The 22,287-nt window shown below is 45.0% G+C and overlaps 1 protein-coding gene across 1 annotated transcript in view; it reads right to left on the reverse strand.

Annotated features, from left to right (window-relative positions):
* Positions 1-9,502: 9,502 nt before the first annotated feature.
* The window catches only part of LOC143318355 (uncharacterized), a 63,924-nt gene continuing 51,139 nt past the window's right edge, over positions 9,503-22,287 (reverse strand). The window contains exons 4-5 of the mRNA XM_076726587.1: positions 17,666-17,871; positions 9,503-12,927 (exon numbers count right to left, since the gene is read on the reverse strand). Of these exons, the coding sequence (XP_076582702.1) occupies positions 12,705-12,927; positions 17,666-17,871 (429 nt within the window). The 3' untranslated portion in view covers positions 9,503-12,704. The remainder of the gene's footprint in view (positions 12,928-17,665; positions 17,872-22,287) is intronic.

A 22,287-nucleotide genomic window follows, 5' to 3' on the forward strand; every position in this document is an offset into this window, starting at 1 on the left:
CGACTTAAATGAACCCTTCAGAAACTCTGCTCACGGTGCTCACTGCACACTCAGCCCGATGTCTCGTGTTTGTCACGCGGGTCAAACGTCATTCAGAGGCCTCCTGAACGCATTCCTGTTCATAAGCAGCAGTAAAAGAAGCACGTGCACGACAGTCAGCCGTGCAGGATCCACTTCCTGTTAGCGCGCTGCTTTGTTTCCAATAATGAAGTCTCAATGTCACTGATCAATATGATGCACTTTCTATTATTCAGGGCCCGCTGAGCACATCGGCGGCCTGACGAGCAAACAAAGATGTCGGCCGTGCTCTCCAGAAGCTGCGCCGCGTCCTCCCTCTGAAGCTTGTTACGGGCCGTCGGGGAAGTGCGGCATGAAGGGCGAACCTTGGCTTCGCTGCGGCGATTGTGTCGAGCGCGTTCTCTCCAAACAGACCGCAATGTCTTCAAAATTGAGATAATTGTGTTTACTGGGCACGGAGCGGTCTTCAGTCTGCGCAGACAACAAACTATGAAGAGGAAAAAGCTGCTCTTTTGATTCTGTCAGTTTTTCAATAATTAATGCTCTCCTCTGGCAATTTTGATCCGATATGTAAATAGCATCTCATCCCATTATGCAGAGCATTGATGAATATGACAAAATTCCGAGAGATGACAGTCCAGCTCACACAGTTGTGGGCAAACATTACAATACACTAACGACCCGGGCCTTTAATGTCCTCCCATCTGAGACATTAGAGAATTTGAAATTAAAGGTACAGCTGGCTCACACGACAAAGTGGCCCTCATCTGAGAGGAATACGCACATCAGTCAGGATGCAGCCATGATGCGCCCGAGCTGAGCTTAAAGCTAGTTATAGCTCACATCAAAGGAACGTCATCATGCCCAACAGCTACCCTTGCCATTTGGATCCCACTGAATCCGATCCTTTAGTTACATTTTTCAAGCTATCTCTCCTCCAGCTTCCACGCTTAAACACCATTAAAATGGAAAATATAGTGTTTTCTGCATCAGCCCCGGCCTTCGTTATTTCACAGACTTGTCCTTGTTATCTTGATCGCAGTAAACAAGCAGCATATACTCCTCTGAAATCTCAGCTCTAGTGTGGAGTTGTCTGACAAAGTGGTCAAGAATGTAGACACAATTAGTGCTTCAAAGAAATGTCTAGATATCAACGAGGTGGTGCGATGACCTTTAAAACAAAGCGCTGGAAACAGTGGGATCACAGACGTGCACTGGCTGCCGCCACGACGGTCAAACTCATCTATTCAGGTGTTTTTCATACGTTCTGCTTTGAGGAATAATAAATCTCGGCGCTCTAATCATGCCGCTCGGGGCTGCGATTCTTCCCTTGGATATTAATAACACAGAAAAATATACAAGCGATGGGGTCGCACACATACGCAGCTTTTAGAGACGATGACTGTTAATGTGATGTTCAGAGAGCTTCTTTCCTAATTATCCTGCTGTGGATATATTATGACAGAGATTCTTGCTTTTTCCGCCCTTCTGACGCAGATTCTCTTTAAACTCGTCGAACAGAGCGCGACTGTGATTAACTCTAAGAGGTCATCTGAGATAGCTCTCAGGAAGCGTGCGGCGAAACCTGGTTGAACGTTTCTAAGTGATGTACTCGGAGATGAAGACGCTACACCAGCCTCGCCCAGCGACCCCAAAAATACACTTTATGCTTTAATAACCCCTGACAGCGTACAGAAGTCATTTCCAGACCTCCTGGCACATGTACCTGCAGAAAAAACACGCCGTCCTCCAACAATAATACTTCAAGATTCCCTTAAATGAGTCTTAACATGTCTCCGGCTGCACCTTCCGTGACCTACCTCAGACATGAGAGGTTAATCCATGACAGGGTTAAAAACTTATCTGGCCTCTCTGGTCACATAACATCCCAATTACTTTAACAATCTCACAGTGAATGGAGGGAAGAGGGAATGAAAGAGGTGAGAGAGAAGAAAAATACAATAGATAAAAGTCTGTCTCAGAGTAAAAGATAAGTTCTTATCTTAATCTAATGACTCCGCAGCCTTAATTTGTCAGACCTGGCTTGCCTGGAAGGAGGAAAAAAGAGAGTTTCTTGTACACACTGTTAATAAGGGACATCTCTCAAGTCTCGCCGTCTCCAGCCGAGGAGAAAGGATCACCGGCAGAACATTCGGTGGCGACGGCGAGACGTGCTTCATTCTGCGGATGCCGTTTTTTATTTCTGCTAACAGTTGCTAATTAGCACCTTATCACCCTCCAAGTAGCTCTATACTGCGGAGATGCCAAGCACAGAGTATTTATAACCCGGCTCCAGTGACTGAGGAGATAAACAGCTCAGTGTGGGCCAACGGCCAGATCAAACATTTTGCTGGTGTTATGAAACTATTTCGCCGCATTATCCGACACAAAATGTGGGATAATAGAGAAAACGACGCCTCTTAGATCAAATTCACATGAACCCGTGTGAACTGTGGCCAGCGGTTATATGCGAGTATTCACACCTTCGTAATACATCTATTTGATTTTTGTGTTAGCGGCGTGCTAATGCTACGAGTGCACTCATCTAATGCATGGATGGATCCCTTTGGAATCAGAGTGCTAACCTGGCAGCGTCTGTGACATGCTTAGCTAACGGAGCTACACAGGACCAGACTGACGGATATGACACACACAAGCGCACACACACAAGCGCACACACACACGCGCACACACACACACAAAAAAGCCTCTCGAGCTGCAATTTCTTTGATGAGACAAAGAAAATAGAATGTGAGCGCTGTGTGAGAGCAAATCTCAATAGATTAATTTGAAGTGTTCACTGAATTGTGATTCCTTTTAATTAATGATAGAATTAACTGCTTTGTTAATGCATTCCTGGAGGAAATGAGCTGCTGGCAAATTCTGTAGCGAACAAAAGGAGGACACATCTCTCTTGACATTTATACAAGTCTAAGTTTGCCAGCGTCGGGGTGCAACAGCTCATGTTGGGTGAAATTTATCTTGAAGGAATGTTTTTTCTGCACTGTTCAGAGACAACGATCCCACACCGAGACTGTGTGTGAAATCAATAAAGGCAGCGCGGCTACAGCTAGCGGAGAGCTGGTGTTTACATGGAGGCTGAAGGTGAGACATATTTTGGGCTGTTGGTATCGTTTTAAAACTGCCTGCGTGTTGGTGGCTGTAGTATCAGCTGCCGTCTGTGGTGAAGTCTGGGAACATGACGAGCAGCCAGACGACGGGCTTAAAAAAACAAATCAACTCTGAAAAAAGTTTACAAGCTCACTTCCTGGTTCAGCTCTGATCTCGTGTACATGAAGTACAGCACAGATCTCCTGTGCAGTAAAAGATCATCAGCAGTAATAACCTCCGAGCAGAGGTCGATCAGCTGCTTTAAAGCTGCCACGTTTTATTCAAAACTTCAGTTTAAATGTGGGAAAAAATAAATATTCAAAATGTAAATGATTAATAGTATAAAAGGCAACAAGCCGTGTGCTGCGCTCCTGCAGGGGGCGCTGTCACCGCCGTTTAAAGGACCACGTTTAGTGGCATCTAGTGGTGAGGTTGCAGATTGCATCCAACTGAATAAACCTCGACTCGGACGTGTTGGAGAAACTACGGCAAGAGGCGCTCTGCAGAGCCAGGGTTTGTCCTTTCTGGGCTTCTGTAGAAACATGGAGGACTCTGAGGAAAAGGAGCCGCTCGGTCTGCAGATATAAAGAGCAAAAAACACACAACGCTTATTTTGAGGTGATTCTACACTAATGAAAACATACGTCTGAATCCTTTTATTCCATTTCTGCCAAAAGATTTTAAATCTTAAACACTGGAGCTTTGAGTCAATGAATTACATGTCAGCTCTTCATCCGTCTAAACGGCCGGCTTGTTCACAGCAGTCTTCTTCAGCGTCAGACTGCACCATAACCAGCAGGAACGACGTGAAGAAGAAGAAGAAGTGAGCCCCTCTCCCCACTGGCTTCAATTTAAAGGACACAGCCAGTTTAAAAAAACACACTTTTACAAGCAGAAATGGCTCTTTGCTTCACACAAACACATTTCGTGTTCTGTAGCTGTGTGAAGAGGGACTGATGCCACACTGAAAGGCTGTTAACGCCCCCCCCAAATCTCACTGTTCACTTAACTAAACACTGCCTTTGTAGAAAATGGCTTCAGCTGCTTTCCTGCATGTCGACGCACTTCTGACATGTGACAGGCCTGACGGAGCGATAGCCCATCAGAAAAACATCACGAGTACGAGCAACGCTGAACACTGCACAGACCTTTGACGAAGACGAGCGTCTCCACTTCTGTAGATAAGACTTAGGAGCAGAAGACAACGTATGTTTGATAACCATACATCCACAAACTGCCTGATTCACCTATAGAGGACGTCACAAAAGAGTTTTCACAGAGCTGAATGCTGCGTCGACTCCAGGACGCCGTGTGCTCCCTGACAACAGCGCCGGGCCGCGCCTGGAGAGCAGCTCGCGGTTCGCAGCATTTTATTTCTGACAGTGTACTCTGTGATGATTTTGTGTCCGGCGAGACGCGGAGACAGAAAATCACTGAGATTTCAGGAACAGCGATATTGGAAGCGGAATAGAGTGTTACAGGCTACAGCCGTGCAGCGGCTCTTAACACACACTGAATGACTCGCGTCCACACCCACACTCCATATAAATCCATCAAAGGCAAGAGGAGGTGAACTCGGTGTGTTCATCCAGTCACTGCAGGCGTTTAATGAACTATCTGGACTTCAGATATGCATCCTTCAGTCAAAGCGGCGTTTATTCAGCAACAACAGCATGTTCCTCGAGCCTGTCCCGCCGGGGACGGCGTCATAATACATGTCCAAATTAAAAAGACTTAAAACTCATATGAGCTTCTGCAAGGGATTTTAATGAGGGAAAACCACTGCTGGCTCTCTGGGGACATGCTTTCAAGATGGTTCACCTATCAGGCTAAGAGGAGCACATGTTCACGCAAATGTCACCTTGTGTTGAGTACCCCCCCCGACCCTCCCAAAAACAAACAACAGCTGCATATTCTATTCAAGAGCGGGCGAGCGGCCGCTTCCTGCGCAGGCCTGTCGAGCATGATGTACGTAGCGGAGCGGTATCTCCCCCACCAGAGCTCAGATTGTTTAGATATTTTTATTAACATGTCCTCAATCATAAATCACCCCGGGGAAGTGAGGCCGATCCCTCCTCTGTGCGCAGCATCAGATTACAGGTGGGAGACAAAGTTATCGGACACCTTGCCACGTGTCTTGCGTTTAAGCTACAACACTTCTTCCTGCGTATAAAGACTTAAATTCAGTTTACGTTCACACATTAGAGCGGAATACAATATACATAAGATTATGCAAATGGGCTCTGGCGTGCAGTGGCTGGGATTGGAGAGCAGCCTTCTATCCTTCATCTGTTTTTATCAAAGCTGGAGACAGACCCAGCTGGACAGGCAGGAAGCACTTCTTGCAGTGTCAGGATTTGATGTCATATCGCTTTAAATAACCTCGGAGGACATCATTTTGGTTATTGTGCATCTTGTGATGTTATCTGCTCAAAAGGGACATATTAATGCATTGTTTAGGCACAATAGCGTGTCCATTTGCATCACAATGAGACTCCACGCTCCTCTTTTTTTTCCTTCTTTTTTTTTTTTGACTCCTCAGCAGGCCAACCGGCCCTGCGCCCCCCCCACTCGACTCTGCAGCCACACACATTTTCATGTCACACTAACTTGCCAGTGTGCGCAGAACTGTCAGACTCCCTTAAAGGCTCCGGATGCTATGTGTAATTCCTTTAACACAAGGCCATGCAGATATCCTTATCATTGTTGTAATGGCGTGCGCATGCCACCCTGCATCCCGCGAGCTCGCACGAGGCAGCTGGTAATTCCTTTAATTTATTCAGCTCCAGCAGGATCGGGCCAGAGAACCCGGCCGGACGCTCGGCAGCCTCCGTCCTTCAGAGGTGATCCCAGGGTCATGTGTGATGCTATCACAGGCCAGAAGAGCATCATTCATGACTTCCTCTCTGCAGCCGGGGACTCTGCTTTCACGAGGAACGAATGTGGGAACGCTCGGACGAGGGAAAGGTCTTCTGGGCTGATCTGTGAAAAGGTTCAGAGCTGACGAATCCACATCATCTATTCTCCACTTTCAACGGCGGCCTGTGTCGACTGAAGCTTTTCTTGCCGTCATCAGAGCAGAGATTGCCTTTGTTTGTTTAATATGTGAACACCATCTGTATTTTGTTTAATCCTCCTCAACAGGTAGCCAACTCTAAAGCGGATCCCCTGTCACTCACAACCTAGGACATTTGGCACTCTGACGCGCTGATTCAAATCTGTGTGTTGATGCTTCAAAGCAAATATCTTGTTCACATGTGGTCTGAAGCGCCGCGGGTGTGTTCGACTGGATCTCAGTCGGCGCGGAGCGGGAGATTTATCTCTCCTGATGGATCTGGCCACTCATTACGAGGTGGACTCGTCTAATGAGCTCTGATTTCACAAAGGCCTTGGCTTGAGTTCAATCTAACGCCAGTGTGGGGCTTCAGTAAGTTGGGTTGTGTGAGCGAGCTCAAGGCAAAATTCAGCTTGGAAATGGAAGAATTTGGGTTTGACTGTAACACACTGTACCACGGTGTAGGTTTAACGACGATCTGCTCATTAATAAGACTTCAGTTATGTGCAAACATGACAAACAGCTGTTCATTTCTGCTTGAAAGGCCAATTTCAGACCTTCAGTGCTCTGAGAGGAAACGTGCAGCTGATAATCGCTTCATGTCCTAACAGGTCGACAGAGGGAAATGTTTGGTATCGTACGTTTCTGCAAACCGCGGACACGTTAAATCAGTGTCATATCAATGCTTCTACAACAGGTTTGATGATGGTGTGACAGCTCGGTGAGGCGACTGAAAGCAGCACTAAACGCGATCTTCTCTAATCCTAAAACGAAGCACAACGCTGGAAACTGAAGCGCTTCAACATTTATTCTGGTTTTTGAGTATTTAGTGTTTATTTTTCAATGTTGTACTCAGACGCCTAAACGAAGTATAAAATCCAGTGTGACTGTTTGTAATTTTCACTCTCTCCTCTCTGAACTGTTTTAAAGACGTATCAAATGACTGTGAAGGCAAACTGAACTTCTTTATCGAGTTCACATTAACAGAAACATAAGGCGGCTTTTACTGTACGCAGTCACACAAAGTGCAGCGTATCTGTCACTAAAACGAACATAATTATTTTCATTGTCAATAAATCTGTTGGCTTTTTTTTTTTTTTTTTTTTCCATTTTACTGGTTTCAAATCACAACATGTGATGTGAAAATGGTGGTTTGTGGTGACGAGCCCACAGAGAATCACCATCCCTCTCAGCTCTGTGGAGCATTTTGGCCTCTTTCAGCTCATTGTTTTGGTTCAGCGGCTCAGTTTTAAGGCACTTAGAGACATTTCTCTCTGGAGTTGTGAGAAGAGCTAAGAGGAGACTGAATATTGGACACAAACATGACTCCAGATGAACGCTAATGTATGCAGGATGAGTAAACAGGCATCTGCTCGCTAACACGTTCGCCATATCAACTATATAGAGTGATGCCAACGTTAGCACCACTTGTGTTTACAGTGGCTGAAAAAATCAGCGCTCCACATGACTAATCAATTATTGAATAGCTGTGGATTAATCTTCCGTTCGCTGACTGATCGTTTCAGTGCCAGCCTTTCCTCGTGCCGTCGCTCTGATGGCCACTGACACTGAATGAGAACAGAACGTGATAACGTGTAGTTGGTGGTGGCGTGTTCATCTCGCGGGCAGCTGTAGCTCAGGTGGTAGGCCATTAATCATACGAGTGGAGGCTCCTCCGTGTCCTTGAGCAAGACGCCGCACCCCAAATTACTCCCAAAGAGTGTTTATGGGAAAAACATATAAAGAACAATGTCGTCACATCTGGCACCTGGAAACATTTAGCTGCTGCCGTCAGACGGGCAGTTAAAGACAGAGGAGGACGCCATGTTTGCCGGCATTCAGACGAGCATTTGTCTCGCTGCATCGTCTGGTAACCTTTCGGTCTGCCATTTGTGGCGCTGCCCTGTCGGTGGGTGTAGATGTAAGAGAGCCCACTGGAGGGGTGCCCTCCCCACGCGCCCACCTGCCTCTCTTACCGCAGTCTGCTGTACCATGTGGAGCCCCAGATGTAGCCGGCAGAATAATCCACACTCATACACTCATGAAAGTGTCCATCTGGCCCCACACGCTCACATTAAGCCCCCGGAACCACACAGGCACGGGGACGCCGGGAAGCCTCTGCAGTCCTGTTGTTGTGGCATTTACCAGATACAGCAGTGTGAGATACTTCTTCCATTCTGTCCGCAGAAAGGCCCGAGCCGAGGCGGCGCACAGCTGAGAGTCACTTGGCTGTGACCGGGAGGTGAAACGGAGACGGACCGAGCAGGATGAGCCCGCAGAAGTCACCGTTAGCAGAGCAGAGCAGAGCGAGGAGGATCTTTTTACATTAGCTGCGCCTCGGGCACATGCAGATAACAGCAAAGCTCCTGCCTGGCAGGGGAGGCGCCGACATTACAGCCCTGCATCACAGCTGGCAATGTTTATCCAATCAAAATAAAAGACGACTTCTTTATTTCCAGGTTTTCTTTGCAGATCTGAGAAATATCTTATGTCTCTTCCTTCGACTGGATGCAGACAGTCCTGAAAATGACTGACTGTGAACATCAGTTTTGTTTGTTTCCATGTAAAACGTTCTTTCAACGGTGCACTAATTCAACAGCTGTTTACAGGAACACACAATCGGTTCATACATGCGACAGTCTCCTGTGGATGACACTCACAGAGGAGCGTTTATTTACAGTGTTCGGAGAGGATGCTGTGTATTAAAGGGGAACTCGTGTAAACTGTTCTTAATGTGTTCTGTGGCTCTGAAGCTTGATGTAATCAGAGTTATTCAGGTGACGCCATCAGCACTTTGGTTTGCAGACTACAGGTTAACAGCACAAAGCCTGCCGAACAAACACGAGCTTTTACCGAGCAGGGATCAAACAAAAGATGCTGCTCCTGGATGCATGATGGGAAATGTGCGTGTTTCTGGACTCACGTTACAAACCAAACATCAGGATGGTCCTTTTGAGAAGCGCAGTATGAAATGCTGGAGTGACCCTTAAAATCTGATCCGGATGAGGATTAGGATCATGTTTGCTGGTCGTGCATGCTCACACACTCACACTCACACTCACACACACACACACACACACACACACACACGGACCCTGATTAGTAATGAACAACTACACCCAATATATTAAGTTAAGAGCTCTCACCCTTTAACGTTAGAGTGAACACGTGATCACGACTTCCAAGAGTGACGGCCAAAAGCATGAAATCATTTCCCTTTAGTCGTGTTTGAAGGACGAGGCTGGTGATGTTCTCTATTTTATTATTTTTATTATTAAATGACATGAAAAGGACAAACTCGACATTAATGGTGCTGAAGTTTTGTATTTGTATCCAAAGTCTGATTTATCTTTGTCCAAAAACAGTTAAAACACATCAGTGAGCCACACATGTTCCCTTATTACCGTCACCTGACGTAAACCATCCTGCTGCTGGAAACACTCACTAAAGCCCCATAATGTGTATTAATCCACCACTGAAAATAGTCCCCAAGAAAAAAGATTTCATCACATGAGAGTAAAATTACTGAACATTTATTTATAAACTCAAAGTGCACATTTGTGAGCTGTTTTTAAAGGTTTATGAGAAGTCTGTATGTAAGGATTTTCAGACCTAAGGCCGAACACACCGAAATATATGAGAACAGGTAACACGTTGAGTGAAAAAATACAGATTGAATACGTAAAAGGTGAAAACTGAGAACACTGTGGAGCAACATTTGTGCCTCACTTTAAAATGCACTTGGTATAAATTCTTAAAAATTCATATATGGCGCCTCCCAGAGTTCTCTGAGCTGAGAGAATAGAGGATGAGGACGCTCTGTCAGGACGCTTCAGGCTTGGTCTCTGCTTCTGATGGTACTCGGCTCAGTTAACTTGCTGCCAATTTAAACTGTTCCAGCCAACTGATTCCCACACCTGCAGCTCAGGTGACCAAGCCAGGACGTGAAGCGGAATGTAAAAACACTCGGTGAGGGTTTCGTAAACACTTTCTGACTGGAGGACTGTTCGGAGGGATGAAGCTGAGCAGAGTTCAGGACTGTACCACGATGTCTGAAGCTTTCAACAGCTCCAACAGCTTGGCTGCCGCGTCCGACGGGCTCGGCTGTGAAATCGGCTGCTTGGCACGAGTGAGCGTTTCTTTAGTCTTATCAACACTGATCTCCAAGTCGCTGCTTTTGCACCGAGCCTGAGGAGTGTGTGTGTGTTTGGGCCAAATTCTGAGCCTCAGAGGAAGTCAGATGACCAGCGAGAACTCATGGTTTCATGAAGACAGGAAGTCAGTCACTCAGCATACTTGCAGGCTTAATGATGGAGAGTTTGCATGATTTAGGGAGTGTGCATGTGCTCTAATCTGGAATAACCTTGTAAAGAGTCCTTTTAGCTGTGGGGGTCAGGCTTTAAGGACATGCGCCTTCAGTGCATCTGGACCTGAGGCCTTTTTTGGCTTCGGTTTGGAGAGATGTGCTGCTGCATCGTCTGTCAGGGTCCACGCTGTCATCCACACGGCTCAATCTGCTGTAATAAACACTTTGCTCATTAGCAAAGGACTGACTGTTACTGACGCAGCATCCCTCCTCCTCTCTGGCTCTTTCATGTTACCTTGTGCTGCGTTGGTGACGGGTTTCACTCGTGCCTTCTGCTTGAGGAAAAGGTGAATAACACTGTGGTCCCACCTCCCAAAGGACGGCCTGCAAACAGCCTTACAGGCATCTGCAATGTTCCCAAAGCAAAGATCAAGAGCCGCTAAAGCGAGTGGGACAGTCGGTATATTGCTGCAGGGTTTGTAAATACTCAGATAAATCACACGTATTAAAGCCTCCAAGAATAAGAACAGGTTGATCTGCAGAGTGAAACTCTCTGCTGCAGCGTTATTGTTTGGACCAGGCACTAAAGTGAGAATAAGAGTGATTTGTCCAAACTCTGAGGGACTCAGAGTTCAGATTTTGAGGTGCACACTGGTTTGCATATGCAGAACTGTTTTCCCCAGTTTTTGTCTGTGTTCATTCCTCTTAGATTTGGACTTGTGTGATCTTTGAGCCACGTCTCGTGGCAGGTACGACTCTGCCTGAATTCCCTGGCCATGACTTCATCCAGACGCATGCAGAGCGCACACTGGATGGCGTGATGACAGGTGAAGGGAATCAGCAGCTGTGTGTCTCACACCTCTTCTGCAGCACCGTTTCTTTCCTCTCTTTGGCTGTCTTACGGATCTTAATTCAGCGCAGTCCCTCCGGTAAACTTAGGGAACATCAGCGGCGTGCGAGCGAACAGAAAACAGGTGTTCACGTGTGTAGACCAGGAAGTCGTGCTAACTGGTCCAAGAAGAGTTTCCAGGCAGCAGGAACGCCATAAGGCAGAGCACGATTCACTGTCGTGCTGAGTTCATTGTGATTCTGCGTTAGGTCGCTGCCGTTCATCCACTTACAACAAGGACCACAAACTCAAACAAACGGCGGGTGAGCACAGGGTCAACGGCACAACCGCCCCTCAAAACAGCATCTTTACATTGTTCGTTTAGAGGAGGAAGAATCTGGAATACTGCCAGCCTAAACACCAAACTCTGCAGGTTTCCAAACTTAAAGAGGCAGTTTGGGAATGTGTAGCACAAACCAGTCTTTGTGCTAAGCTAAGCTAACTAGCTTCTGGCTGTACATGGACAGGACCGATATGCAAGTACTATTCATTTTCTCATCCAACTTGCAAATGAGCATATTTCCTGAAATTTGGCTTGAGCCATACCTTCACCGTACCTCTGCCGTGTGCACCTGAAACCATGAGTGAATGTCTTATGGGTCCAATATGGACGCTGTGTCTCCTGCACCGTAGAAATGTGCAGTGCGGTGCTTCATCCCCTTCAAAACACACAGCAGACGCTAATTCAAGGCTGTTATATATAAGAAGATAATCCGCAGACGATATGACGGTAATATAATACGAGGGCTACTTGTTAGCTCTTCTTCTATCTGTATGATAATGGTTTGTGTTTTAAGAGCAACAGCAGCAGCGTCTCACTGGGAAGCTTTCCTCTCATTGCTGAAGCAGCAGCGGGACAGACGCTGCTCTCGCCCCCGTCATCGTCACCACTTCACAGGCTATTCAATTAGCAGAAGAAGCATGGGAGATGGAGCCATAATGGAGCTGATGAGATGCACAAGGACAGGTGACACTAATCAGAGCGGCGCCCCATTGTCTCTGTGTGGACATCATTATGGAAGGAGAGTGATTTCAGGCTTCTTTTCTCTCGGAGCCTGAACACGCTCATGCGAGCTCCGTGCATTCTCTTCCTTAGGATCAATTTGCAGTATGTGAGAATATATCCGCTGAATACAGTCAGTGTGCGGGTTTGACATGGAGCAAAACAAGAATATGTGACACCTCGAAAATAGGTTTTAAAGTGCAAGATCTCATAAACGCCACGCTGATTAACTGATGTGATATCCCGAATGGCTGTGAGAAACATCTAATACCCAAAGGATTTACTCTCACCACCAATTCTGTAAACTCCTTCTGTTGGTGGTTCAGAAAAGGCTGAGACATCCGCTCTTCAACGCATCCACTGTCCTTTGGTCCGCTCGACCGGGCGAGGATGCTGATGAGGTGCAATCCGCCGCCGCTGAAACGGCCTCGGAGCGATCCCGGCGGCCCGGACTCGTCCCGTCCACCTCAAAGCCTCTGGGCCGGACTGTGAAGGAGCTCTGCTCGGCCTGCCGGTAGCGACTGCTGACGTAGCTGGACAGAAGCCTGAGGAAACACCAAAGGACAGGTTCAGGGACTCCACGTCTCACTGCTTCATCCCACATATTCCTTTCAAGAAAGTCCAATTAGGTACATTCACACTTTGACTAATCCCAAATAACGTTGTTAGTATAATAACATAATCCTAATCTCATTATTAAGTCCCTCTCCTCTTTAGAACATGTGGGAAACTCCTGCTGGATCCAGGCTGCTGCGTCGTGACCACACATCTCACGCATGGATAAGAACCTACAAGAATCAGTCTCCTACAAGAGAGACCGGGTTCAACAGCTATACCTGTAAACAGAAGTAGCATCAGGCCCTTTGAGGCTCCTGGCACTTTGATTAGAGCTGCTCTATATTTCATAATAACAATGGAAGAAATGATTAAGTGAAATGTGACGGTGTCGCTTACAGTGATGAGCCCACAGGGAAATATCTCCAGACTCCCGCAGCTCGGAGTGTTTCTGCCAATGTGAATTAGCTGTACATGAACGTACACCTCGGTCAGGGGTGTTACTGTATGGTGACTGGCTAAGTGGTTACAGGCACCTCCACCTGGTCTAAATATGTAAACAGTTCGGCTGCAAGCAAACAGGAAGCAAAAGATAAAACTGATCAAGTCAGAAGCGACAGTGTTGGACTTTGAGCTGCTACCAAACAGGAAGAATATGCATGTTTCAGTCTTGTGCAGAGGCCAAACGCTATCACATGATTCTCCATGTTGGTGCATACTAACTACCACAGCAATGAATTAGACATCATGAGGTGACTGATGTAGGAGCTAATCAAGATAGCCTGACTCTGAGGTGGCTGGACGGCCTCGTACCGTATCATTTCCTGCAATCAGCAGCCACTTAATAGCAAGACATACACCTTCCAGGTCTGCCTGGCAACCTGATGGAGGACCTGAGGCATCAGGACAGATGCTCATTATTTCCTCCTGTGCGTTACCACAGCAGCTAATAATACATTTTAATTCAGCGCTTCATGTTTTTAGAAACTGCTCGGTGCAAAGTAATCCACCGGACAGCGAGCGAAAAGCCCCTGTGCCTGCAGCTGGACTGAGCGCATAACCTCGGTCCACATAGCAATTGGCTGCTGAGGCAAATCGATGCCTCAGATCAGAATTGAAGCATTCTGCTTGTTTACAACATCTATCATTTGTTCTTATCAAGTGTGGTCAGAGCAATTTTCCCTCCCTTAATATAGGTTTGATGGGACAAAGAAAAGCTCAATTCTCAGAGAATTGGAAAACACATTTCTTGTGCTTCGTGGTAACTAAACTGTCAACAGATAAGAGAGTCCATAGCATCAACTCCTGGGTAATTCATCTCACAATTGTGCTGCTGTGTTTTCCTTTGGAACAGCTTGGAAATATGGTTTGAGGCCTTTGCTCAAATGTCACAGCGAATGCTTCGGCCAGACGCTCACAAAGGAAAATGTAAAGCAGAATGCAAATGCTCTCTCTGGACCCGAATTCTCTTAACTTATGTGTGGTTGCTGCTTGGAAAAAAGCACATTTGTACCCTTGTGTACGCTTGTATCTGCAAAAGGGCGATGAGCTAGCCGTCCTCGGGCAGATCTGCAAACTGCTGTAGACAGTAGCGTGAGGTGAGAGAGCAGCGTAGGCCACTTTGTATCATGTCAGCACTAGCGGTTAGACGCCATCTCCACAGTGTCCCTTGTCACCAATCACATCCTTTTAAACCACCCAGGGAGCTCGACACCCCCCTCACACACACACACACACACACACACACTCCCTTATCTGTCAATGCTGCTTAAATAATGTAATTAATGACTTAATTAACATTTCCATAATCTATTTTAATAAATCTAACACGGCATAATGAGAGTTTCTAACCTCCAGGCAATGGCATATAAAAATTCACAGTGCAGAGCTGCATGGTCAGGGCGCCGTCTCAGCGCCCCGACTCTCAGCACGACAGCAAAGGAAAGAGAGGCTGCATATTGTGTGACAGCCCTCCGAAAGGCAGTTCAAGCCTGACAAATGTCATGTGACTTTGTGAATGTGTCCAATAACAGACCTGCAGCACGGGGAGGAGGGCAAAAGAGCTGATTTTGGAGCTTCAAACTGTTGCAAGACTGATGAGGAACAAATGACACAAGTCAGCGCGTCTCCTTTTACATTCATTAGTAGCTTTTAGCACTTGAACCCAGCGCTGCTGTGCTCTCTGCTCTTTTCCTGCTTCCTCTGATCATAAAACGTCTTACTCTTAATGTTCCTACAGGTCACGAGCTAACACTTTTAAAAGTTACTTCCCAAAACAAATGCTCGCTGTAGTTTTTATCCAACGTTACTCAAACGGGATGAAATAGTGCATTTATCGGGGACTATTTGCAGCGGCGGATTCATCCACATTTGGTGCTGTGGTGAGTGTGTGTGGGGCTGAGTCAGAATAAGCCGCAGTGTGTGTGTTCCTGGTAATGAAGGAACATGTCAGCCGGCGCAACAGTGAGGCTCACTGATGTGTTTTTAATAGTTTTCGGACAACAATGGAGCTCTGTGGCTCAGAGGAAGAGGCTGTATCAGGTTTTGGCTACACAGACAAAACGGATTCGTAGGACCAATTTATTGTTGGTTTTGGCCTTTTTATGGGATTCGCTGACAATAAGAAAAGGTAGAATATTGGTAATTTCATTCTTTAAAGGAACAGAGAATGAGAAGCTTCTTAAACCAACACATTTATTTAAATTTATGCAGAACTGGCCTTTAACATTTTTTTTTTAACTATTTATTTATTTATTGAGTTTTTCTCAAACACATGAAAAAACAGAACTGAAAAGCAACGAAATCAGAGGGGGAAAATGGGGGTGGGATATATTTGGGGAAAGAAAGACAAAGTTTAGCACATTAGTACTTAGAAATGAAACGATACGTGTCTACACAGATGTATGTGTGCATATCTCAAATAAGTGAAGTGCTGAAGCTACGGCCGCTGACAGCAGGTAACAGGGAGGGCAGCAAAATGCTTCAGCCCCCCGCCATTAACCAGCATTACTGCATGTCACCATTTCACCAAGAGCCGGTGTAAATGAACACATGAGCAGACAACACAGTAAAAGGTCATTGTGAACTGCTTCCTTGTTTATCTTTCCTCGTTCTTGTTGCAAAGACTAGCAGAGCATGTGGTGGGCGAGAGACGAGGGGGGTGCTCCTCACAAGGACCTCCACCCTCAGGGTGAAGAGTGACTGCGATGCACCCTGACAGGGGGCAGCAGGAGGCTGGCACATCCCAGGCAGCACAAGCACCATGGGGCACGGGTCTCTGAGGCCCACCAATCCTAATAAGGGCACCCACCAACCTTCCTGTTGTACCAGTAATAATGTAAGCAGCAGCTGACAGAGACCCTGTCTGCAGAGGGACACCTCCGGTGTCACAGAGTGCACGCTCAGCAGACAGACACTGGACGTTCAGGACATGATGACGCTTTCTGTTCGCAGTAACAAAGTACCTGCAGTCTGAAGAGTAACTTCACTGAATTCAGTTAAGATTTGAGCTTTGAAGCCTCAAAACAGCAGAAATATGTGACGATAAGCTATTTCGAATGATTCATGGGCATTAACAAAGTGTTAGCATTTTAACAGCATAACTGTTCGCATGACAACATATTTGAACGTCTTTCAACTCAAACAATGAAAAATACCTGGAGCCCAGATCTGCCAAGAATGCAGCTCGTCTGAAGCTGCTGAATGTGTTGTAAACAAACCAATTTCCTGTCATAAAATTACAGCTCATTACTAGCGTGGATAAGGGCTTCAACAACATAATGATGCAGAAGCACATTACCAGTGCAACCACATTTATTAATTACCACTTCACTCGCCACATTCCTCGCGAACGCGGTTAATGGGGAAAAAAGTTACGAGCCTTGTTGAGTTAATTACAAACAGCTTCTCTTATTTTAGTTAAGACAAATAACGGAGGAAGGACAGATGTAGAACACAAAGTTTTAATTTTGCAACTGGCACGAAAAGCAGTTCAGGGCGACTGGAGGGTTACATCACTTTTACAGTGAAGTGTATTTAGCAGTTAGTCTAAATCCCAGCATTCAGTTGATTAAGGTCAGTCAGTGAAGTCACATTAAAAACACGATTTCATTTTCAAACATTCACACTATGATTCTGTTTTTTTCCAAGTAATCAAATAAGTATTTTTTTTTTAATTTACAGCCTGATTGAATTACTGCTTTAGGCAATTACAGATTACATAAGCTGTATTTGTAATCTGATTACAGTATCGGCCATATGTTGCTTTCTAATCACAGAGTAGATATTGTTTATGCCAGAGTCTAATGCATTATTTACAAGCTAGATGTTGATAAAAACAGACTGTTCATTTACTAATGGTTTACAGTACCGCAGGCATCATTCCAATTAGCAATATCAAAATGGGAATGAAGACTAAGTGAAAACAAGAGAGGTGGGGGGGGTGGGTGGTGGTGGTTGGGGTTCTGGGGGTCGGACAGCAGCGTGTTTTCAGAGATGATTATTTGGTTGACTCAGACACTCAGCGGGTCTTGAAACTCACATTAAAATGAGATATTACTTGAAAATACTGGCAGATAAAAACAGATCTAAGACCAGAAAACAACCAGAGAGGAGAGACCATCACCATCACTTGAATCATTAATATTCTGACTGTTCGGCATCTTCAGGCCGAGGGCACTCTAAATCTAAAAAGTAGAGATATGAGAGTTTAAAAAAGAAAACACTCACTTGATCAGCAGGATCTCTGTCAGCAGCCCAAAAGAGACTGCAGCCAGTTTAAAGGTGCTGTGAGGAGGAGGGCTGGTGAAGGCGGTCATCATGCAGTGAACAACATAAGGCACCAGACCGAGAAAGAAGACCACAGCGATCACCACGAGCCACGTCTGCCACTGGACGCTCACCGACCGCCACGGAGAGCTCCTCTGGAGCTGATACTGGACGAGAGGAAGAAGAAAGCAGGACTCATGATATCACTGTGAAAGCACACTGTCTGATGACATTCACCACAACGGTTCCAGCTTTAAGCACATAAGAAAGAGCCTGTTAGCAGTGCTGGCTCACTGTCAACACCTATGGGATGGACTGTTATGAAATCTTGTACAGACATGCCCCCTTTTAGGATGATGAACTCTGGATTAGGACCAAAACCTGCAAAACTAATGATATTCCCATTCCCTAACTTAAATCTGTTCAGTGCTAATTTAGCATGCTAACATGCTAAATAAACACAGCAAACTTTACCTATCAAACATATATTTTAACAGCGCCACTGTTAGCATGTTAGCATACTGATACTATGATTTAGCTCATCTCAATGCTGCTGGCACGGTAGCATTGAGGTAAACGTGTCCTAAATGAAGCAGTGTGCTGCTGCAGCGACGCCCCGGCCTCTAAATCATCTCCACATATGAGGAAACATGCTTGTTTGTTACAGACCACATCCTCATTTTTAGATTTATTTCACTGAAAATTAACAATGACCAATCCCACTAAAATCGTGACTCATATCATAATAGGAATTTTTTTTTTTTTGGGTACGTCGCTCAGCTGTGCTCTGGAGACAAACCAAACCACTTGAACCGCGTTTGATTAGTGTCTGGAATTCATCTGCAAATGCACACTTGCCTTGTCCTCTTTCATGGCTGCTATTCATTAATTAGATTCTTTGTGCAACTGAGCTATCCTCAATGTTTAAGGTTACATCAGGCCCCAGTAAGTGGCTGCCTGATAACAGAATGCATCCATCTTCATTACTCAGCCCTTTCTGTCTAGGCTTGCTCCTCCACAAGTGAGCTATGTCAGTAGGTTCTAAGGAGCTGATGCATTTCATTGCATTCAGATCCTGAACTTTTGCCTCCTTTGATTTTAGTCACTCTGATTAAATTACTGGCTTGTGGTTTCCACTCATATCAGGTTCTTTTGTGGTGATTTTTCCCTCTCAAGGTGGAGCAGTGGTGCGGCCAAATGAAACCCAAACAGCTTTTTTGTGTTTTTAGATTACAAACTCTCTTTCCGAACGCGCGGCGAGGATTGTCAGAAAAACATTACGGCAGAGTAATTTGTAAATCCTGAGTTAATGTCACATTCCATCCTGTCCTGCTGGATCAATGGGTTTCAGCCACTGTAGAGTCAGTAAAAGAGGTCCTTTTATAAGTGAATCTGGTCTCACATTCACTTTAAACATTCTGCCTGATGTCTAACATCAGTCTTGACAAGCCAAAGCTGTAGATCAGGTTCACAGTCAGGTCATTACATTTAAAAAACCCATTTCGATTCATCTGGAACACGGCAAACGCATGTAATAATTCAGAATTGATTAAATTTGAAATTAGATTTCTATCAAATTAATTATTGAATTAATCATACATAAATCAACAGCTAATGTTGAATTCATCCAGCTTTGTGCATTTGGTGTAAACCGGTTTTCCTCAGCTGGTACAAAAGCTGTGAGAGACAGAAGAAGAAACCGTGAGCTTGTTCCATCCTTTCTGCCAAAGAAAGCCCAGACATTCAGATAAATGTCTTCACAAACCAAAACACGTGTTTTCAATCTTAGAGGAAATATGAATAGACTCAACTCCCAAGGTAACAACAGAGCAAATGTGCTGCCACACAGTGCAGGCTTTTTTATTTATTTATTTATTTTTTTGTTATTTGGGAACGGAAGCTGAAAACAGCTATTAAAAATGCTTCTAAATGTGGTGGTCAGTCCTCGAGCTTTGGGCGACTGAAAGCACATTCTGGTGACAATCCTGAAAAGGCACATTTAAATGACACTGTTAGCATCTCATCCATCAGCAGAGCCTCAGCTTTTAGTCAAGGCCAACCCAGTCTGAACCAGGCTAAAAGCAGCTCAGTGTGTTTATTGTATTCCCTCAGCCAAATTAACTATCTGTGAAGAAGCTGAATAAACTAACCACGAGGAGACGGATCATCACATCCGTCTTGTCTCCACGTGACTGCGTGGAATGTAAGCAGGTTTTTAGTATTTTGGAGGCCAGTGGTTCAGAGGAAGAAACCATGATTAAAGACACACTATATGAGGACATGTATCACAGGCCTGGCAGACCTTCCTGCCCCTTTTTGGTGAGGAGCACTGTCTCATCAGAAATTACATTTCCTCTGCACCTAATCTTAAATTCAAATAACACGTGCTAATCCAAACACCGGTCTGAGAAGCGAGCTATAACTTAAGAAGTCAACACACAATACATTAAGCACTGGTTAAAAATCACAGTGTGTTAATTACATCCTGATGTTTTATGACTATGACCTTTAAACACTATACCAATCAATCAATACAAGAGGGAAGCAGCCTATTGGGAATATTTAGATCCACAGATTCTGAAAGTAGGGCACTATTTATCCAAACACAATCATTATTAATAACCGGACAGTCAACCCAAATACATTTTCTGCATATTTTCCACATTACGCCCTCTCCCCCCAGAGGTACAACCACAACACATTGTCCAGCATGGAGATAATTAATTAACCAGAGCAGTCACACCGGCACAGCAGAGGGACAAAGGCACAAAAACAGTATTATCACTGAAAAGTCACGGTCAGACATGTTTGACCTGACATTTCAGTGACTGCAACGCTCTCTCTGATTCATGATCAAACCCCAACCATAATAGCATAAAGGTTTTAGTGTAATGTTCTTAGATTTAACAAAGTGCAACAGAAATGAAGGACTGATACGATACACCATCATCAGATTGATGGCTGTAGAACTTTCAGTTTCATCCTCTTTTGTTAGTTCTGCTTCGCCGCCATGCTTTGAATTCTAGGACGACACGCTTGCAGTTTACAGCGATAGCGGCGTAAGATTTACTACTCGAAATTCAAAGCAATTTTTGAAACAACGTCCTTGATTTCAGACAGAAGTCGACAAGAGTGGACGCCACTGTCGCCATTTAGAATTACAGCTGTTGCTAGCAGGTTACATCAGCCATAACTAGCTAGCTAATCAATGTTAACTCTCTAGAAGTTTAATCTCCTTTCAGCTGACTCCTTTGAAGGTGAGAACCCTGGAAAAAGGATCTGCAATATGTTTTTTTTGATGGTTACATACAGTTTATGATATGCTAACAAAGTGCTGTAATGAGGTAAAAAAGACTGCTAGCTAAAGCTAACAGGGCCCAGGCAAAGAGTCACTCTGGATGCTACAGAAAAACATTCAACACAGTCAGATTTATGTTTTAGCTTTTGTACTTACATATAGATGCTAACATTAGCCTCAACTCTGCAACAGTATATATTAGTTCATAATGTGCTCACCAAAAAGTCCTTAGATAGCAAGGCATGCTAACGTTAGCAACTTTCTTCAGAGCAGAAAAACAAATGGTTCAATTCATTCTTCATATCTTTACTTTCATATTTTTTGTTTTGGAAATATGAAAAATGACACCATCAAGGCTTAAAGCTTAAAGCCAGCCGTACCCAGTTATGATGACTACGATCGGACACTGAGTGTTCAGGGAAGCGGTTTAGCTTCAACACAACGTGACATCTGCACGTTTCAGGATGTTATCAATCGTAGTTTCATGTCCTACGTGGATGAGTGCTGTACGTGTCTTCTGCTGAACGAGTACGCATACACATTGGCTATAAGCAAGAAGTGCTGCTAAAGCATCTCCCAACCATGTATCTATAGGACTTTTACCATGAGTTCCTGTTGGAGTACAGATATGGATTTGTTTTCCTAAACTCAGTACGTAGCGACCTTTAACTGGCCATCATCAGTGCATCAACAAACTTTAGTTAGATCTCATTTCAGTTGCGGCACAAACTAACTGTGTAATGTGAAAACACCAAGCAGCTCCAGAGACAGCCTCCCGTGCACATGCTGCTTGTTTGCTAACAAAAGGGATGAAGTTCTACTTAGCAGGGCCAGACTAGAAAGTCTATTAACTTATTGAGATTAAAAGCCTGATGCCTTCCCTCCCACTCGACCCTCCGTGGCCCCTTCCCCCAGACGGCATCACACCTCCAAAGGAGAAAGGTGATTGATGAGAGCCATCAGGCGGCTTGGAATCTCTTCTCTCATTAGACTCCTTATGCATCTAAGCTGTTTCAACACTGGGAGAGCAGCTCAGGGGGAAGGGAGTGAGGAGGTGTCCATCCTCTGACTTTTTAGAAGATAAGTACTCACACTAAAATATTTACCATGTACATTAATCTCTGGGAAATTAATTTGCCATTATACTTTCTCTCTGAGGAAAAAGAGCTTTTTTTCCACTCCCTATTCTTCATGCTCAGTGAGCTTCCTCTCTTTTGATTGGCTCATGGGACTGCTTGGAAATTAATGTCCCTGAGGGAGCAGTGTTTGGACAGTCAGGGTGGAT

The sequence above is a fragment of the Chaetodon auriga genome, chromosome 3 (assembly GCF_051107435.1).
Source record: "Chaetodon auriga isolate fChaAug3 chromosome 3, fChaAug3.hap1, whole genome shotgun sequence".
Lineage (NCBI taxonomy): Eukaryota > Metazoa > Chordata > Actinopteri > Chaetodontiformes > Chaetodontidae > Chaetodon > Chaetodon auriga.